The sequence below is a fragment of the Phyllostomus discolor genome, chromosome 3 (genome assembly GCF_004126475.2).
Source record: "Phyllostomus discolor isolate MPI-MPIP mPhyDis1 chromosome 3, mPhyDis1.pri.v3, whole genome shotgun sequence".
NCBI lineage: Eukaryota > Metazoa > Chordata > Mammalia > Chiroptera > Phyllostomidae > Phyllostomus > Phyllostomus discolor.
In genome coordinates this window covers 184637284-184658615 of record NC_040905.2, presented here as the reverse complement: position 1 = coordinate 184658615, position 21332 = coordinate 184637284, and the positions used below count along the sequence as shown (strand labels likewise).

Sequence of the window (21332 nt, the reverse complement as noted above, 5' to 3'; positions counted from 1 at the left end):
CCCATTTGCTTTTTTTATTGGTGATTTATAATATTTTCGTTGGCATGTGAGCTCATCACCAGAGACTATTACCGTGTGAAGAGCTAACAGGAAGGAACACATGGAGAGTTTAAGCCTGTACTTTCTTGGTACTTTACACTTTCCAAAAGGCAATACATTTAAAGTTCGTTAACAAAACAAAATAAAACAGGCATACTATGAAAAGCCCTCCTCCCCTCTGTTTACTTCCACTTAGTTCCCGTATGCCCGAATTATCTAAATGTTTCTCCTGTTTCCTTCCAGAGTTCTTGTGTGGGTGTACACATATATGCATTTTATGTAAAATACATTTTAATATGTATGTGCATCACATAATACATATATCACATATAATATATGCATATGTTAGTGTACATTATATAATTATATCATGTTAATGGATATATAATATGTGAATATATTTATATTTTATGCATTATATGAAATGCATTCTTTTCTTCCTTTTTTATACAAAAGGTTGTAAGTACATGCGCTGTGCTGTGCCTGGCTTACTTAGTTTTCACATAATAATGTGTCTTGAAGTTCTGTCCACACCGATTCACAGAGCGCATCTCCTTTCCCCTGGCAGCCGCACAGCAGTGCGCAGTGTGGGCGTGGTGCAGGTGCGGCGTGGGCGCGGTGTGGGCACGCTGTGGCTTATCCGTGCGGCCCCTGCGGTGCAGACTCGGGCGGTTTCCAGTCTTTTGCTTCCGGGATCTGAACATGTGTCCCCTCCCACGTGTGTGAGCCCAGCTGTGAAGCGGTTCCCAGAGGTGCGGGTGCTCTGTCGAAGGGAGTGTGCACTGGTGACCCTGACAGGCTTTGTCAACCTGTCTGCCATGGGGGTGGGACTGATAGGCTCCCATCAGAATTGTGCGAGAGTGTGTTTCCCTGCAGCCTTTCTGATAGCGTTGCATTGGCCGGTCACGTGATGTGGCAGCACACGTCCCGGGTGAGGGCATGGACTCTGGGACAAAGCTGCACTGCCCAGGGCACTGTCAGTACAAAAGAGGCAGGGGCACCTGCTCATCAAGCCTCTGGGCCAACTTTAGCTCCAGTGCTCAGGCAAATCATTTGATCTCTCCAGACCTCAATTTTCTCATCTGAAAAGTGGGAACATAGTGGCATCTTCAGTGGGGTCACTGTGAGGGTCAGACGAGGTGATGTATGTGAACAGGGTGCACACCATGCCTGGTGTGTGGCTGAGGGAGGCCGGCTCTGCGCGAACCAGCAGGGCGACCTTAGCCAGGCCCCCCCGCCTGTTTCTGGGCTCATGGGTCTCTCAGGCCCTCTTCCCAGTCTCAGGGTCTGACATGCTTTTCTTCAGCAACTCGTGTAAGCCCCACTCACCCTTCCTCTCTCATGCTCATCCAAGGTATTCAGGAGTCCCCGGTGCCGAACGGCCACTCCCTGCCGGGCAGAGATTTCCTCCGGAAGCAGATGCGGGGAGACCTGTTCACGCAGCAGCAGCTGGAGGTGCTGGACCGCGTGTTTGAGAGGCAGCACTACTCGGACATCTTTACCACCACGGAGCCCATCAAGCCCGAGCAGGTACGCTCCGTGACGCGCTGCCCGCCACAGCCCCACCCGAACGCAGGCCCAGGGGTCCTCCCAAAGGCGCCTGGCCGGGTGTGGGTGAGAGCGCCCAGTTCTACTCAGAGGCGGTTTCTCCTAGTTCTTGGCCGAACCTGGCTGGTCACCGCATCCCACGAGGTCAGGAGGACTTGTTGGGCATTCCAGAGACTTCCTGCCCAGTGCCTCTGTTTCTCCTGCTGGCCAGGAGGGGATGCGACTTGTCTGGCTGCTCCGCACTGTCTTGCCTGGTGGCCCTTCCTGGGGCTCTTTGCACGGGGGGTGTGATGGTCTTCTGGGCCACTGGAGGTGGTCTTGGGTCATTATCCTGTCAGGGTGAAGGTGGAAATATGTAAGTGCCCTACAGCCATGAGCCATGTTATGATGGAACTGGTATGCACCCCACCATCAGCCCTCTGGTCAGGCTGCCTGGTCCTGCTTCTGGAGACCAGGTCCAAAGGTTTGGAAATGAAGAAGTGCCTCACTGGACAGATGGCCAGCTGAGTCATTGGCAAGAAAGGGGAGAGAGCAGGAGGACCCCTTGCTGAGCAGCCCCCTGCACTGCCCTGCAGACAGAAGCAGTCACTGCCCGTGGTCACAGAGATAGGACAGAAAGGGTCTGCATAGTGAGAGGCTCCTGGGGCCTGGGTGAGGTCCAGATTCAACCCAGGCAGAAGTTCCTGATGCTTAGTCTGTGCTAGGCCCTGGGCTGGTTTCCTTGCTGGCACGAGCACCTCAGACACGGTTTCTGCCTGCTGAGAGCTCCCATCGGTCTGGGAGACCTATGAGCAATGACTTCCCCAGAGCTTTGATATCTGGTGCTGGTAGTGAGGACTGGCCATGCCGAGCTTCTTCTGCATGCTGAGTAGATGATGCTTCTGACATTTTCTGGAAAGCAATTCCAAACCACGTAGGCTGTGTACACAAGCTCTTGTGGAGAGGAAAGTTGCTTGTGGGGACCTTGAATGGGGAGCAGTGTATAAGGCCTCTGGGCTACCATCCTGTGGTGGTCTGGCTACTTCTCCTCATTTCCCACGAGAGCTGTCCCAGAGCACCGATCCACTTTGTTCTCAGATGGGGAAACCAAGGCCCAGAAAAATAAAGAGACTTGCCCAAGGCCACACAGCAGGTTGTGTATTCACTTGACAAACACGGATGAATGTCTACTAGTACACATCACAGAGCAGATGCCAGAGGTGTGTTTGAGAATGAGGCAGGCTTGAGCCTGCCCTCAGGGAGCCTGCAGAGGTGTGGAAGCATCACGATAAAGAAGAATGACTCACAGGGTATGGATTACAGATGTGCTAGGCCCTGAGGAGGGAATGCCTGTGGCTCTCTAAAAACACAGAACAAAGACAGAGCCGGCTTGAAGGGGAAATGCATTTCTGCTGAGCCCAAAGGGGTTGGGCTGAATCAGGAGAAGGGACACGGGAGTGGGTAAATGTGCCTGGCAGAAGGAAGAGCACGTGCAAAGGCCCTGAGGCAAGAGGGAGAGCAGCAGGAGTGAGGAACAGAGAGAGTCCCTGGCCGTGCTTCGGGGAATGGCTGCCGAGAGGGGTGGGAGGGGACGTTGAGAGACAGGTCTGGTCGTGTAGACTGTGGTCAGGATTTGGTCTTTCTCCCACAGGTGGAGTGAAGTCTCCTCCAAGAATGAGGTAGCTGAATGGGCCGGACAGGCCTGAGCCCACATTCAGGCTGCTGCTGGGTTTTAGGGAAAAGAGTCTCTTTCCATCACAAACAGCCTTTCCCACTGCTTCAGAGCTCTTCTGAGAGATGGCCAAGACCACATTTCACCTGACAGAGCAGGAGAAGAGAAGGAATTTAGTCGGGAAAACCTCCTTAAGTGAGGTCTACCTTTCCCTCCAGAAGCTGGGAGAAAATTTATCTCCCAAGCATTGACACGATCACATAATTTTAGCACTGGTGGGGACGACAGAGGCGAGCCTTCCCCCTCCACCTTTAAGAGGCCCAGAGCGGGGACAGGGTGTGTGGGAGGTCGCCCATTGAGCGAGGGGTGAAGAGCAGGGGCCCGGGCACAGAGATGCTGGTATTTCCAGTAAGCCCTTATTTCCTTAGTGCTGACGGTTGCTATTCTCAGTGACTGTCTTTCCCTCCGTGTTTCCCATGATCCTCAGAGCCCACAGAGCCTGAATCATAGTTCATTTAGTTTAGAGTGCTCAGAAAGACCGGGCGGAGACTGCAGGGCTTCATAATCGGGAGGAGTCCGTCCGTGTGTCCATCCAGTCACTTGCTCAGATGCCCACACGCTCATTTATGCGACCTGTGTTTTGCAAGCTCGCTGGGAGGCTGGCACAGTGCCAGGCACCCCGGGGAGGGAGAGATGGATCAGGCCCCAGCTCCCAGGGGCAGTGTGATGTGGACTCGGATTCTGCGAGGCCAGGGCGAAGGTCCTGCAGCCCTGAAGAATGGAGATGTTGCCTCAGCTGGGAGCATCCAGGGCGATGTGACGGAGGATGTGGCATTGGGAGACTGGTTGACGGGCCCATGTAAAGATGGGGCCTGAAGGAGAGGAGACCTGAATTATGAAGTTGGTGAGGGCCCTGTTTCTAGCGGTCTCGCTGCGCGGTGTCCTTCAGAGTGAGGCGGACACGGCCACGGGCCTGTCTCCGACTGTGCGGGCTGAGGCGGGGCCTGCAGGCAAACCCTGTGGTGGGATAATGACTGACTCAGGGCTTTCTGGTTAATCTCCTTCACCTCCCGTGATGTGCGATAATGAGGAGAGATGGCAGGTGAGGCTGCGGGGCCGCTGGGCACGCACACAGGCACTGGACTATGAATGACATACCCTCGCTCCCGCTTCCCAATCACTTTGGACAAATGACGGTCTGAGCAAGGAGCCGCAGGCCAGGAAGACAGGCACGTCAAGGGTACAGGTTCCTTGAGCCCCGTCATGCTTGCTTTGAGCCCCAGAGAGGACGCGAGGGTGGAGACAGGAAGGGGGCCTGGAGCTCTGGCCGCTGACGCTGGCCCCTCTTCCACTGCGAGCAGATCCGTGACTTCAAGGGCTAGTGGCCTCGGTGGGGGCCTTGCTGTGAGTTTCATCGAGCAGCCCGATGGGGGAAAAAGAACATGTGTTGGCCTTGGAGTCGGGGCAGTTTGACTTGAGTCCTGGCTCTGCCCTGCTGGACAATTTGCTTTTTTTCCTGGAACTCAGGTTCCATATATGAGGCAGTAGTAACTGTGATTTTGGTAACAAGAACAACGACAGCAGTAGGAAAACCACAGTGGGCTTTCTCACCGACGCATGATACTGTGCAATTTTGAAGTGCCTTTCACATCCGTTCCCTCTCTGGACTTCAGTGGAAATGCCTGCTAAGCAGACTGGGCCGGATTTGTGAGCCCCACCTTACAGACTGGAGCATTCCTTTAAGACTGTTCACCCAATGTCACGCCCAGGGGGCTTCTGGGATTTGTGGAGGCCGCAGAGCTAGAATTTGACCTCAGGATCTTTTGTCTTCATCTTGCATAAGATAGTTGCATGGGCCCTTGTGTCTCTGAAAGATTCCAGAAGCCAGTGTTCTGACTGGCTGGTTTTCAGAACCAGCCTTTTGTAGCCAGAGTCCTCCTGTTACTCTGGAACCTTCAGACACTTGGGTGCTCAAATCCTCCTACATCACCCACCCAAACGCCAATGGGAAGAACCTTCTTCAGGGCCAGGTTGGGGTCCTGCTAGTTGCTTCCATGAGCTCAGGGCCCACACTCACCTCGCTGCTCTTCCTGCCAAGATCTACCCTGGGTGGATAGGCCCAAGCTTCTTCCTTCTACAGGGAAACTTAGTAAACCCTTGGTCCTGGGTGGAAAGGGTTAATGTAGACACACTCCTGAGGCAAAGAAACACTTCCTTTTCAAAATACCTATATGAGAAGCAATTCTGTTTTCTCTACATGTGAAGTGAGTAAAAATCACCTTGGGGTAGGAAAGAAAAAAAATAAAGTAACAACTGCTGGTGGCGTGCGTGTGTGTGCATGTGCACGCTTACGCTTGTGTTTCTGTTTCAGACAGGGAAATCTGTGTCAGTGAAACTTGAGTTGATGCTGTCGTGGGCGCTGTGCTCCTGGTGGGAGCTGGTCCCTCCTTCGGCCCCGGCAGGGAAGCTGCCACCGAGCACAGCCTGCCGTATTTACTCTCGGCAGACTATTAACCAACACCAAGCTATTAATCTGGCTTTTGAGCCTTCACTAAAGCCCATAAAAGCTCACAGTTGTCAAATGGAGTTCATTTTAATTTCCTTTCAATCACAGTAAATTATTCAGGTGATAAATCAGCTGGAGCAGCCTCCTGGCTGTAATAGAAACCCTAATTCCTGGCTAATTATCCAGCCCATTGCTGCCAACAGATCAATACGGGCACAAAATGGAACGGGCCCAGGGCCCTCCCTCCCATTGGGCCAGAGACAGAAAGACAGCTGGGGAAGGGGGACATGCTGCTGACCTCCCAGGAAGTTCAAAGGTCACAGGGGGTTAAATCGGGAGAAGGCCTGTCCCTTGTCTAACAGAGAAAGCCACCAGAAATGCCTCCTGCTCTCATATGCTGCCTTGCCCTCTGGACGGTGGCATTTGTCCAGGTTGGTATGTCTGGGGCCGAGCACTGCCCGCCCTTGCGGGTGTCCCACTCCTGGGAAGGGGCTGGTTTATGTTTTTGACCATGGTGAGTTTGCTCATTGGGGATGCCTTGAATGCCTTCCTCTCTGCGTCAGAAAAAGGGCTGGGACTGTGGGAGAAATGACGTGGTGTTGGACATGTTTTCTTCAGGGAGCTCAGGTTCCTGCGTACAGTGGGTCAGAGCCCACCAGAGGAGGGGGTGAGGAGATGGGTGTTCAGGCTGAGAAAGGGGGAAGGCTTCCTGGAGGGGGTGTCTTTAGTGCTGAGCCTTGAGGGATGGGCCGAATCCAGTGCTGTGGAGTTGTAGAGTTGGCTGGAGAGGGCTTTCTAGGCAGAAGGAGCAGCCTGGGCGAAGTTATGCAGAAATGCGGGGCTGGCAGGGAACTGCAAGCTGGTCCGGGTGGGCGGAATGCAGGGTGAGTGACAGGAAGTCAGGGGCACAGGGCTGGAGAAGCAGGAGGGGACCTGAATCCCCGAGGGCTGGAATGTGCGGATGAGGAGGTTTGGCTTTGTTTGGGAACAGCGTGCCCCAAAGAGCCCTGAGTCCGTGGCCTGGACTGTTCTGCTCACCCTGAAGCAGCCTTCACTAGGGCCTCCTGCCTCTTGCCCCATCCCTGCTGCTGCCATTGGATCTCTCTTCTGGAGGCCCTTCCCCACATAAGAGCCCCTCGTGGTGTCCCACCACCCAAAATCCAGCCTCAGCCTTTTATCCCCATCACGATCCTTCACCGCCCCCATGTCCTTCTGCCTGCTTATGAGAGGCTCTGACCGTGGCCAGGCCTGACCCCTCACTGCCACATATGGGCTGAGCTCCACCTCTGTCTGTCTGAGACCATGAGCTGGTATGTGCATGTGTGCGTGTACATGTGTCCATGTGCACATGTACAAGCAAGGGAGCACCGGGCTGGGCTCTGAGCAGGCAGGTGGCAGCTACTACAGTTATACTTTCCAAGTGTTGTTGCTCTCACTCCAACCTCCTGCGCAGGGTTTTCCTGCATGCAACACTCTTAGTCTGTTTTTCAGTCTACTCTGTCCAGGCCCAGCAGGAGGCCTGCCTGCCTTGGGCGGCCTTCGCTGACCCGCTCCAGCCTGCACTGACTTGTCTCTTGTCAGAGCTCACAACTGCATCGGGTTCTCACCACCACTGTAGTCCTCGTCGTAGTGACTGTGCATCCATTGGTCATCATGGGCTTGGCTGTGTTCTAAGAACCCTTCTTGCCTCTTCGTACTCTTCATCTGAGCCGGGAGAAGCCTCTGAAACATTTTAGACCTGAGGTTATCAGGATTCAGTCCAATACAGATTAGATTATTCTGGCTGCTGTGAGGAGAGTTGGAGGGTGGGGGACTAGGAGGCTATTGGCAAGGTGCAGGCGATGTCGCTGTCCCCTGGATGTCACTGTGCCCCAGGAGATGGTGGTCTGTCATGTCTGGGGCTGGCCATCTCTCCAGTTTGTGGCACTGACTAGGAACTGTGGCCTCATGATGCCCTCATTGTGTCTCTCCTGTCCCCTCTGCTCCGCCACTTCTTCCTACCTGCCCCCAGAACCCCCAACTCTCTAGCCAGGCTCCTGGGGTTACTAGAGTGAAGCTCATATTTGATTCTGAGCTTCCTAGTGGTCAATGCAAAATGCAAAACACAGTTAGTGGGTGCTTCTCATCATCTACCAGGAGAAAATAGGCCAGTTCCCCAAAGGAAGCCATGTTTTTTCTGACACTTAAGTGGAAAGGAAATTATCATATGGGGCTCCAATGGGAGCCCCGGCAGAGGTGGTGGGCACAGTCTTCAATGCACCCATAGAGATGCTGCAGCAGGTTTTATAGGGCTCTGCCCTATGGATAAATGCCATGGTCATGTGCTAATCAGTGCATTTCTGCAGGGCAGGGCTGCTGTGAACGCACAGCTCAGCCTTTCTAGTAGCTCAGCTTAAACTAAGAAAAACCCTATCTGCTCTGGGTGGCCAATTCTAGGTTTTCCCATTTGATGCTTCAGGAAGATGTGATACCACCTGGGGGCTTTGTGACCTCCTGCCCCCCAGGGTACCTGTAGGAAAATGTCCCCCCACCCCAGCTGGAGAAACTTCTATCTTCTCACCATCAACTCAATTATTGATGAGAAGGAGAATATCATGGTTTGCATTGGATTTCTCTGTTCCTGCTTGGTGTGCAGGAACTTGGTGGGTTTGGAGGAGGGAAGAGTCATATGATTTAGAGCTTACAGGAGTAGACGGCTCACCCACCCAGTTACAGAGGGAGGTGATGGAACTCAGAGAGGTCATGGCTGGGCCTCCCCTGGGACGCAGGCATGGGCTGACCTAACTGGCCCTTGGAAACCTGATAAACCAGAGGCAGACTTCTGACCCCAAGGCCCAGTGGTGCTGCCCAGGGTGAACTCGGCCCAGTGAATGTCCTGGGCTCTGACCAGTCAGAGGAGAGACTTCTCCTGTGGAAGGAGCTCCAGGAAGGTGTAGTGGCAGGGAGACGGGTAGGAATTCCTTTTCCAGGTCTTCCCAGCATGAGGAGAAAGGATACAAACCCCCTCTTTCTGAATTGAGATGCTTACGCAACATTGAACTTGGGTGTCATATTCCCTTTGGAATGAGGTAACGACAAGGATTGTGCTGGAATTCTTGCTCCCTAGACCTCTAGAGGCACTGGGTGTCTCCCAGCCACACTCCCCCTACCCCTCTACTGTCATCATCTCAAGGTGACCCAAGGGGCCTCGGCCTCTCCACTTGCTCTGCTGACTAGAATCTTATCTGGGGATGCCTGTTTCTTCCTAAAGAGCTCTTAAAATATTTTCCACACTGCTGAGTATTCCAAATACTTTTGTCTTCCTGTGGATCATACAGAAGGGCATCTACCCAAGGAAAATCCCTGTGCCAGATTTGCAAGACTGGGGCACATTGGAGGGAATACCAAGCAAGTCACAGTGTAAAAGCATGGGATGGACCGCTGGGCTATGGTGTCGGCTCTTGGGATAGTCAGTTTTCCTGGATCATGGTGTCCACCTTTGGGGTGCGGGTTAGACCGGGTCATCCTTGAGATCCATTCCAGCTCAAACGTTCTGTAAGAGACAAGGCAAATTGGAGCTCCATCTCTTGTTTTCGTTTTGACTTGTTTACAGTTTTTCCTCCTGTCTGCTCTACTCTTTCAGATGACAGGTAAATTCTGTGTCTGTAGGATTTAAAGATTACAAGTGACTTGTCAAAGAGCTGCCTGTGCCTCTCTGGGATGTTCTTCCATTCATTTATTCATTCATTCATCCAAGAAATTTCTACAGATATGTCATGTCAGTGACAGTGACCACCTGTGCTGTGCCACGTGGCATCAAGTAAGAGCAATAGGTGCAGCCAAAGGTACTATGTGAAATTTGACTTTTGAGTAGAGATATTTCCCCCTAAATGAGGCTAACCAATATTTGCAATGAACAAAAGAGACAAAAGAAAAGGTAATTTCAGGTCTGCAGCTTGTTTTGAGAATACACCGGAAGTTTGGCTCCAGAAATTTGGCTAGATACAAAGCTCTTAAAAAACCCCAAACCTTTATTATATTGTAAATCACACCCCCCAAAAAAAAACATAGATTTCTGGTTTTGATAACAAAGTCTGGATTATTGCAGACTCCCCACCCACCTCAAACAATAGAAATACTGGATCAAATGTAGCAGTTAAATATTTTATATATATAAATATATATATTTATATAATATATATTTATTTATATATATGACACACACACACACACACACATATATATCGGAGGTTTACATAATGAGAGGGAAATCCTCAGGATCTAGAAATTGGGAAGGAGCTCAGAGACAGAACTTTAAGTGGGTGAGCCATTGTCCCAGTGGCCCAGGGTGCTGGTCCTACATATAGTTCCCAGTGAACAGGGGCTGGGATTTGGTGCTGGTGTTGAGACAAAAGATATGGCCTTAGACTTATGTGATCCGGGATATGGAACATGAACTCCTGGAAAAAACTTGAAAACTGGAGGGACTAACCTTTGCACGGAATGAGTGGTGGGCAAATTTCACCTGCAGGCTGAGGGAAGCAGTGAGGAGGCCTGATACTGTATGGGGCTCACAGTGGAATAAAAGTTTCCCATGGGAAGCTGAAATCCCAAGCTTGTGCTATTTACAGGCATGGCATCTCACTTTGTATCATTCACAAGAAACCCAAGAAGAGAAATTGATATAAAAACTGGGCTCATGTCAGTGAAATTCCTGAGATGCGTAGCAGAAGCACATGCAAAACTTTCACCCGGATCCTTCCATAGCCCAGTACATACAACACACTGGAGTAAATGGCAACTACGGAAGCTGAGCTCACAATTTAAAAATTGCAAACCACGAAAGGAAATGAGGGCACGTCAGGAGACTTACCAGGAAAATTAGTATTCCAGGAACCTAAAATAAGAACCAGAAAGAGACTATCAAATGACTAAGGAGATGAAAAAAGGACTGGAAACATTACAAAAGAGTAAAACATCACAAAAAGAGGATAATCAGATTAGGAAAACCAAATTAGATTTTGAGAAATAAAAATTTTAGTCACCAAAATTAAAAATTCAATTTGTTTTTTTAAATACCAGGTAAGTCCTGGCTGGTGTGGCTCAGTGGATTGAGTGCCGGCCTGTGAACCAAAGGGTCGCTGGTTTGATTCCCAGTCAGGCCACATGCCTGGGTTGCATGCAGACTGGGTCTCCCTGGTGGTAGGCACAGGAGAGGCAAGCACAGATTGATGTTTATCTCCCTCCCTTCCCCACTCTTTCTAAAAATAAATAAAATCTTAAAAAAAAAGTGCTGGGCATCTCAGGAGCAATAATAAAAATAAATAAATAAATACCAGGTAAGACACAGCTGAATAGAAAGTGAGTGATTTGAGAGACAGAGCTGAGGAAATTGCCAGGAATGTAGCATAGAAATCTAGAGTTGGGAAATATGAAAGAGAGGGTAAGAGATCAAACAAAATTTCTTATGAAGGTCCAACATACACCTAATAGTTGCTCTGGAAAAATAAATAGAAAAAATAGAGGTGAAGCAATATTAAAGAAATAATGGCTGAGGAATTTGTAGAACACAATTGTTGCAAGACATGTATCATTACTTTGAAGAAGCATTCTAAATCCCAAGCAAGTTCCATAAAAGTAAGTGAGTGTCTAGGCAAAACCAGTGAAACTGATCAGAGACAAGGAGAAAATTATAAAAGCAATCAGAGAAAGTATAACTTTTAAATTGGCAGGTGCTTTTTAAAGCATCAGCAGAAGACAATAGTCTGAAGACAATAGAAAATATCTTTAAATGTTAAAAGATAACCAATACTCAGGTAAATTATCATTTTTAAAAAAGATTTTATTTATTTACTTTTAGAGTGGGGGAAGGGAAATAGACAGAGAAGGGGAGAAAATCATTGTGAGAGAGCGAAACAGTTGCCTCTCACACACACCCCCAACCAGGCACGTGCCTGGACCAGGCATCAGTGACCTCTCTCTCGGTTTGCAGGCCTGTGCTCAATCCACCCAGCCATGTCAGCCAGGGCTGGTAAATGATTATTTAATAGTGAAGCCACATAAAGACATTTTCAGACAAAAAGGGAGAGAGTTTTCTACTTGCATACTTGTGCTGAACAGGTAAATAACGTATTTTAATAAGAAGAATCTGAGAGACTTCCAGTTTTGGTTCTGACATGTAAAGAACTTGGAAGTCGTCACCCACATATTTACCACGGGAAATAAAGCTGAACGAACTGAAAATCCACAACTTTTCTTGACGCTTGAGGGGAGTGAAGTTTCAGGACAGACAGCTATTGCAAAGTCTGGAGAAACAGGAGAAAGTAGAGGGACAGCGGAGATCCATCATATTGGTACAAAACTCCACACTAAAGGTTTATTCACCTCAGTTTCTATCACCCCATGCACCACGCCCAGCTTTTGATGAAAGTTAGGCAAGAAAAAACACAGTCTAAAGGGACGACATAAGCATTAGAAATAGACTCAGCTGTGACACCCACTTTAGAATTTTTAGGCGGAATTTAAAATAATTGAGATGGATGTATGAAGAGCTCTAAAGGAAAAAAGTAGATGGCATAAGTTTTGTGCCATAAAAGAACAGATGAGTCATGTTCAGCAGAGATATGGAAACTGTAAGAAAAATCAAGAGGAAATGCTAGAAATAAAAAGCACAGGAACAGAGCGCCTCCGATGGATTCATCACTAGATTGGACTTAGTCCAGGAAAGAATCAGGGAGCCTGAAGGCATGTCAATAAAAACTTCCCAAACTGAAATGTAAAGAGAAAAAAGAATGGAAAAAGAAACAAAAACAAAAACAAAATAATCCCAAACCCAAAACCACTGGAACAGAATATTGCAGAATCGTGGGATCATTTTAGAAGGAATAACATGCATAATTGGAATACCGGAAGGAGAAGACAGAATGAAGAAAAGTATTTGAAGTAGCTGAGACCTTTCCAAAATGAATGACAGATACCAAACTACAAATAGAGGAGCTCAGAGAATATCAAGATAGTATGATATCTGCACCTCTGCTATTAAAAAATCAGAAAACCAAAGAGAGAGAAAATAAAAAACCAGAGGGAGAAAAACCACCTTACTTATAGAGGAACAAGGGTAAGAATTACCGTGGGTTTCATGAGGGACACCATGCAAAGAAGAAGAGAGTGAAGTGAAATACTTAAAGCATTGAAAGGAAAAGCCACCAACCTAAATAGAAATCTATATTTTGGGAAATTATCCTCTAAAAGTAAAGGAGAAATAAAGACTTTCTCGGTCAAACAAAAGTGGATTGAATTCATGACCAGCGGACCTCCCTTGCAAGACTTGTTCAAGAATATCGTTCTTTAGGGAGAAGAAAAATAATATGTCAGAAATTCAGGTCTACAAAAAGAAAGGAGGGGGATCAGAGAAAGAATAAATGAAGGTAAAATACATTCTTTGATTTTTTTTTTCTTAACTGATCTAAAAGGTAACTGTTTAAAGTTATAGTAGTAACAATGTATGGGGTGATCATGACATGTGGATAAGTGAAATGAATGACAGCAGTGTCACAAGGGGCAGGACGGGGCAGGAGACGTGGTTGCTGCAAGGTAGTTTTATTTACTTGCAGCAAGTAAAGGAGACAGGGGATTCGTATCCAAAGCTCTGCCTCCCCAAAGGGAGGCTTAGGCATTGCTCATATACACTATTCAGTCAATGACACATTGATTGCAGTTGGCTAAGCTTATCTGGGTTGGATTGCTGTCAAGCTCATCCTGTTTACAGCTGGTCTGCAAAGTACTGTGCTCTGTTTTAGCATTTAGCAAGAATAGCATTTAGTAAGAATGGCCAAGACCTTGAGACTTTTGCCCTATCTCACACTTTTAGAGGATGCAGACAACTCTAGGGTCAGGGTAATGGGATTGGTGATGTTATTTTTTCAGGGCAGATCACTTTATCTACCTGTTGTAACTCATAGGAGTTCCTGGCAAGAGCTGCCTCATCAGGATGAGGGTGTGAAAGGAAGGTGATGAAGGGCTATGCTCAGAACAAGTGCAGGGGTTTGAGGTCTTAGAGCTGGGCCAGTTCTAAATGACAGGGTAAGGTCTCACTTGTGGCTGTCCTTGGGGCTGGGACTGGGGAGTGGAGATCAAGGCCAGTGCAGTGAAAGAGGTGTGCTCAGTGAGGCCCAGGGCAGCGGAAGGCAACAGTGGGAGGTCCCCAGGATGAGGGCGTTCGTCAGGAGGGATGGGGGCAGCTACTGACAGTATGAAGGGACTGGCTTGGGCAGGCATGGGGGGTTCTGAGGAGGAGCCTTGGTGGCAGAATGGTATGGTGGAGCAGTGCCTGGAGTCAGTGCTGGTGCTAGGAACAGTGAGTCCGCAGACTCTTCCGTCCCTCCCAGGGAGCCACAGGGAGGAGAGGAAGGCGTGCTTCCAGTGGAGTGGTCTCGGAGGCAGTGCAGCTTCGTGGTTATAGCACAGCTCCCAAAGCAGCGGCTCGTGACTTTGACGCCTGTTGTTATTTTTGAGTCTCAGGGGAGATTATGATGATACGTGATTGCCGGCTTACCTCAGAGCCTGTGTGGTTCTTCCCAGGTTCCCGGGCTTGGGCGTGCTAGTCCCCATCAAGCCCCTGACAAACATTAGCTTCCTTTGGGTGCAAAGTCTGAAACTTGCTTGAATTCCCCACCACTTTCACCTCAGTTTTCTCCTATGTAAAATGGGGTAATGACAATTGTGTCATTTTGGTGGTACAGATTAAACGAGGTACACAGAAAAAGGGCTTAGCTGGGATCCAGTCCATAACAGACAATCGATAAATATTTCCTTTCTTGTTGTTATCACTAGCACCAAGGAGCATTTTTGCCACAGCCGAGGTTCCGCAGAGCAGGGAGAAGAGGTCGTGGTGGGGAAGCGGTCGGGGAATTCCAGGGGAGGCAGAGGCTGGATTGCCGGGAGGGAGGGGTGAGAGATGGTCCAGAGGCGCTGTCTGCCCTGCAGTGGCGGAACACTTGAGCTGTGGAGTTGCCGGGAACTCTCTCTGTTTTCACTGTCTGCCTGGCTACAGAGTACACAGGCAGATGAGCTCGGGCTTGGAGGGGGGAATCCCATTAAAGTAATCCAAACAGCAATTTGTACCACTTTTAGTACTTCTGCCTGAGGAGCTAGGACGTCCTTATAATAAATTATTAATTCCGGGTTGTATTACAAGAACTTCCCCTACAAAGAAGCAAGTTAACATTTCCGTTTTGGTGCAACAGAAGACAGGCGTTCTCTGGCCTCCCAGGTTTGTCTTGAAGCAGGAAGGGGGCATCCAAACGCAGACTCTGCAACTTCTGAGCTTGCGAGTGTCCCTCCGGGGAGGAAGGGCCGGGACTGCCAGTGCCTGGGACTGTGCGCTCAGGGACAGCTGCCTCACACTTAGCCTGTCTGGGGGGGGGGGGGGGGGCGGGACTCAGGCTGCACTGCACTGGTCACGTTGGCCATGTGGCATTGTGGTTCAGAGCAAGGGCTCTGAAGTTTCCTGGTCCTGCCTGCAACCTGGGGGCTGCACCTATTTATTGGCTTTGTGATCTGATCAAGCTGCCCAGCCTCACTGAGCCTTACTGAACCTCAGTTTCCCTATCCACAAGAGGAAGACAGGGGTCCTAGTGTGGCCCTCTCCAAGCTGGTGCAAGGACAGAAGGGGAGGTTCATGAGTGTACCCTTGGCCTACACTGGGAGCACTCGGCATTTATCATCATATACATCCTCAGAGAGCGCCTGGGCGATGCAGACAGAGCTCCTCTCCCCACAGAGCTTAGAGTGTGGGGGCTGCACAGGAAGTGGGTGTGGAGGAGGACAAACAAGGGGGTGCCAGGAGAAGAGGAAGAGAAAAAGCACAGAGGCCTGTGCATGTGTCATCGGGGGAGGGGGTGTGGTTTCGGGGGGCCAGATTGTGAGGGTTGATGCCCCTGCAAAGCCTGTTTAAAAATATGCATGCATGCAATACTGCGTCCAGACAGGGATGCAGTTAACTACTTTATCAGTGCTATTCATGTAACCCTCATAACAAACCCTTCCAGCTTGGGGTTTATTTTCCTCACTTAAAAGATGAAGAAAGGTATAACAGGGTTACATGGTAATGGGAAAAATACAATAAAAAATTGTTTAAAGAAAGATGAGGAAGCTGAGGGGATGATACTTGATACTCTACAACAGGGGTGTCAAACTCATTTTCACCGGGGGCCACATTAGCCTGGAGGTTGCCTTCAAAGGGCCGCATGTAATTTCAACTCCTGAAAGTTAAGGAGTAGTTGCATTTCTACAGTCCTGAGATTACATCTGGCCCTTTGAAGGCAACTGCAAGGCTGATGTGGCCCCTGGTGAAAATGAGTTTGACACCCCTGCCTACAAGGTTTTAACTTTTTTTACATTACGTTTGCCTGGCAGGCAAACTAAACACAGTGGGTCTGGTTACACAGTGTGACCTTTACCATCTTTGAAGTCTCCGCACTGATCACTGTGGGTTGCTGGAGGGTGAGGATTGCGTCTGGAGCTGCCGGGAAGGGGAGCGTGGCTGCCCTGAGGGACACTTAGGAACAGGTGTCGTAATTTATACAGATTTTTCTCAACAAACTCATTTATGAACAGAATCTGGGTGTCAAGTCATAGCATATGGAACAACTCCGGAGACAGCCTGCGCTGCCCGAGCCCTGGGGGCTGCACTGTATCCGCAGACTCCTCTGCTGCCAGCCTCTCTCTGGGCTCCCCATCCCCTTTAGAACCGTTGTTTGGGGTTTGGAAAAAGGGAGCATTTCCCTCCTGTTGGGTCCCGGTCATGGCTGACTCCTCCTTTATTCCTTATGGTTTGCGAAGTTAGGAGCTAAGGAGCAGGAAGTGGGCCTGGGTCTTTCGAGTTCTGTTTCGGACCTGCCTGTTAGTAAGTAAATTGCTTCAAGTGTCTCTAGGGGACACCTCACAGCTCACCATTGAACCCTAATATTGTACCATGGACTTGAACCGCCAAGGGCCCAGGCAAACTTGCGACCCATCTCCAGCACCTGGTTTTCTCTTCCATGAGCCAGGGGTCAGAAACCTGGGTGTGTGCTGGGGGAGGGTGGGTGAGAACAACCCAGAAATGCTCACATACAGCCTTGAAAGATGAGCCCTCTTTGCCTTGGAGAAGCTCAGCTACAGGAAAAAAAATCTTATTTTTCCCATACCTGACATTGGCCATTAGATCCCGTAATATGGTAGATTTGGGGCCATAATCTCTAGCTGTTTCAACCTGGCGCACGTGGGCCCAGGTTGTGGCTGGCTCTGCAGAAGTTTGTTTTCCAAGCTCTGTAAGCTACGGTCAACTGCTTGCATTTCTCCAGATCTTGAATTGGTTCCCAGTAACAGTTACCTGATTTAAAAAAACTCCAGCTGGCCGCCTGGGCACTGAGAGACACAGGAATGCTCAGAGCGGCGCTGCCCAAGGTGGCAGAGGTCCCAGGGTTTGCAGTAGTGGGCGGGGCCTCGGGGAGGCTGGGTGGAGCACCTCTGTGAGCCTTCTGATGGAGCAGCCCAGGTTTCTGCAACACTCTGCTTTTTTTTTTTTTTTCCTATTTGCTTCTTTTGGGGAACGATGTGTGTGTTGCACCCTGAGGCAGAGAACTTGAAGTCAGATACCCGCCAGGTCAGGACCGTGCTGTTTTATAATTACAGAGCATTTACGTTGTGCTGAGCACTGGTCTGAGCACTCTGAGTGTGTTGACTCATTTATCCCTTCCACAACCCTGGGAGGTGGGGACTTTCAGTGTCTTCATTTTACAGATGAGGGGACCGAGGGACAAAATGGCGAAGCAGCTTTGCCGAGGTCCCGCAGCTGGTGAGGGGTGGCGCTGGGGTTTGAAGACCAGCTCCTTTGTCTTGTTCAAGGTGCAGCCCGAACAGCTGGACCAACTGGTCCAACATGCCAGAAAGAATGGCCGTGGGCCAAGTATTCTAAAGTTTAAAAAATCTAAAAATAGTTCTTATTTTTAGGATCCATTTCCCAGGTTGGAACAGAGTTATAAATAGCCATCTATTTTAACCAGCTACCCGATTTGCTAGACAGATTTCACCTTGGGAGGCACTGGAAGCAGCATTGACTGAAGCTAGTTGTCCACAGGCCATTTTATTTCCTTTGTGTTTTAACGACAGAGATGGGAGTGTGGCCACACCTGCCCCAGGTATCTTCTGGGGCCTAACCCCTGTGTCAGTGCTAAATGGAGGAGAACTCGGGGTCTCCATCTCCAGAGAACTGTGTGGCGGCGTGGACCCCAAACAGTGTTCTGAGGACATTGTGTCCCTGCTGTAGGGAGTTGCTCCGCTCGCCTGTGTAAAGCTTCAGGCTCGGTCCCTGTCGGATGCCCTCTGTGGGCATCAGTGCTGCTCTGGCACGGCCTGCACTGAACTGTGGGCATGGAGTGGCTTCCCTCCTGCCACTCGCTAGGCGTCAAAATGCTTCCCATTGTTATAGTTGGGCTCAGAGCAGCAATTGTTAGCAGGATTGCTTGGAGGATGTATAACCTGTGAGTCTTCTATGTATCCTAAAATTATTCCCAAATAAAGTCACTTAATTGGGTAACCTCCCTATAATCCCCTTTGAGTTACATTTACCGAGTTGCACTTTGGGGGTGATGCTGGAACCTGCCTGAGGAACACCCTAAGGGCCCAGCAGTGGCCGTCACCCCTGGGTCTGGAGGACAGCCATGATTTCTCAGCCTGCTCCTTAGGGAGGGACTGGGAGAGCCCTGGCCGGTCCGGGAGTCGGTAGGAGAACCTATGAATAATGGACGGCCCGCATCTCATGGGTTCCGTGAAGTAATGCAATGTATGAGGTTTCTCTTTTCCAGCTTGCAGCGAGGAGGGCCAGGTGTGGCCTCTCCTGGAGCAAGTTCGTGAACCTATAGCCCCTTTCTTGGCCTTGAGGGTGTGGAGAGCATGGAGTGTGAGAGTGTGGGCTCTGGAGCCAGACTCTGGGCTCTGGGCTCAGTCCCCACGCCACTGCTACCAGCTGCGTGGTCTTGGGCAGCTTCCTGGGCCCTGCTGAGCCTCAGTTTCTTCACCTATGAAACGGAGGTGGTGAGCGCTGGCCTGCCAGGGCTGTGTGCAGTGGAGATGAGGGTGCTGTGCGGCACAAAGCCCCAAAGCAACTGAGAGCCAGAGAGATGGAGTCTGTCCCTTCCCTCCTTCTAACTGCAAGCGTCACTTTTCTGAGACCTGAGCTCTGATTTGGACCCACCTATTTCCCCGTGGTGTCCCTTTGAGCCAGTCTCCCCCCTCAGCAGGCCTCATGTGTCCACCTGGAAGCTGGTGATTGGAGATAGCCCAAAACCTTTCCAGCTCAGACGCCGCCTGGCCCTGTGGGTCTGGTGTAGGAGGCTCTCGGGCCTTCTCCTGAGCTGATGGGTGGGGTGGGCTCCCAGACGGGGGAATACAGGTGTTTGTGCATCCAGCCCCCGGCCACTGAGCACACTGACGGGGAGACTCGCGCCAGACGTGCTGGGCGATGCAGAGGTAGACGGGGCAGCCCTCAGGACAAATGGGGTCCTGAGGGGCCCTGGGCAGAGCTGTGGCCCTGCTCCAGTCCAGGCAGGACATGCTCATTGCCCTTACCTGAGCAACACTCTTATTTTTTTATTAAAAATAAATTTAATAGGTAGTACATGCAAACGCTAATGTCTGAGATAATACCAAGTGTATGCAGTGAAAAGTAAGTCTCCTCCTTACTCCTTTCGCTCAGTCACCCAGTTCCCCTCCTGGGAGGCAACCACCAGTTTCTTCTGTGTTTTTTAGAAGTTTACATACAGTGCTTGGGTGAGGATACATGTATATGGTCATATTTACATATATGTATATATCCCCCCTTTGAACACACACAGTATGCTTTGTTCTATTTTTACTCATTTTCTGTAATAGATATTTCCTCATTGTTGTTCCATCTCATCCTTTTCAACAGCTACATAGTATTCCGTTATATGGGGTGTTGTAATAGGAGCCCAAGTCTCCTATTAGCTGCCTCCAATCTTTTTCTCTTTCAAAAAAGGCTGCAGTGGGAGTCCTCGTTTGTGTCATTTGTGCACACGCTGGAGTATCCTTCAGGATAAACTCTCAGAGGTGGAATGGCTGGATCAGTGCACCACAAGCCTTGTGAGTTTTGAGAGCTGGACCCCCGGGGTCCAAAGAGGTTCATCACGGGGTGCGGGAAGACCTCGCTCCCCGGTCCGCCCACACGGTGTATTAGCAATGACTCGTCGCTCACCTGATGGAAAAAAGTGATACATGCTGGTTTGAATTTGCTTTTCTGTCATATGAGTGAGCTCTGGCTTCTTTTTTTTTTTCACATAAACTTTTTATTTGTGAATAATTTTAAATTTGCAGAAAAGTTGTAAAGATAGTACATAGAGTTCCCACAAACCTCTCACCCAGTTTCCCTGCTGCTAACATCTTCTGTAACCACTGCCCATCTGTGGAAACTAAGAAACTGACGTTGGCACGATACTGATGACCAACCTGCCGACTTTGTTTGGCTTTTGGGCCCAGGTTTCCCGTTTGGGTGAGGGTGGCGCTGAAGGCAGCTTTGCAGGAGCCTGGGCCTCCCACGAGGTTGAGTCTGTGGTTGACGTCATTCCCAGCCCGGCTCAGCCTGGACGGAGCAGCGGTTGCTGCTTTTCTCTTCGTTCCTCTGGGGCAGAAACGCTGTTGCTGTTAAATCACGCATAGGCCCTTTACTGCCGACCTACAGGCATTTTCCTAGCTTTTGGTTTTCCAGGAGAGTGAACAGCATGTGCTAAGGCACAGAGGCACGAAATTCTAGCCACTTCAGAATAATCCTGAGGACACAAGTAGTGCTTCTAGCAAAACGAACACATTAAGAGGCGGCTTAAACTAACAATGCCGCTGTCAGTCCCTCCTTCTGCCTCCAGGGGGCAACACCGCCGCTGCTTCAGTATGTATCCTGCCGGACCATTTTCTGGGAAGCACAGACTTTTAGGGTGCAGTCAGGGGCGGGGTAGCTGGCGATGAGATTGGGCAGGTGTTTGTGAGCTCTCCCCTTGCTTTTCGGCTCATGCTCCTGAGGAACGCTCACGTCCCTCGCCTGCAGACAGCACTTTATATGAACAGTGAGCTTCTCTGCATGGCTTCGTTTGAGTCATAGCAGCTTCATAGCAGCTCCGGGCGGGGAGCGTCTTATTAATGCTCCTCTTGGACAGGGGAGTGGAAACTGAGGCCCAGAAGGGTGGGATGACTTGTCCCAAATCACACAGCTGGAGACTGAGTTGTACTTCAACTTGCTTCTGTTTCTTCCTGAAGAATAATAATAGTCCTATCAGTATTGATGGCAAAGCTTGACCAGGCACCAGTCACTCTGCGCACATTATCTCATTTAACCCTCGGAACAAACCCTGTGAGCTAAGTACCATTATTAGACGTGTTCCATAGGTGAGGGAGCTGGGTGAAGTGAAGTGGTCGGTCTGTGGTGGGTAGAGCTGGGGTTCTAACCCAGCTGCATCTGTTTCCTGAGCCCGCAGGCTTTGCTGCTCAGCTCACCATCCCAGCCCCCCCTCCCCCCACCCCGTATGGGGCTTTCTCTTGCCCCACAGCTACCTTGCA

General features: G+C 49.9%; 1 protein-coding gene across 3 annotated transcripts in view; it reads left to right on the top strand.

Annotated features, from left to right (window-relative positions):
- PAX5 (paired box 5) overlaps window positions 1-21332 on the top strand; it is a 171157-nt gene that overhangs the window by 60790 nt on the left and 89035 nt on the right. For all 3 annotated transcript variants that reach the window (XM_028516211.2, XM_036021928.1, XM_036021927.1), the window contains exon 6: window positions 1394-1569. In XM_028516211.2, the coding sequence (XP_028372012.1) occupies window positions 1394-1569 (176 nt within the window). The remainder of the gene's footprint in view (window positions 1-1393; window positions 1570-21332) is intronic.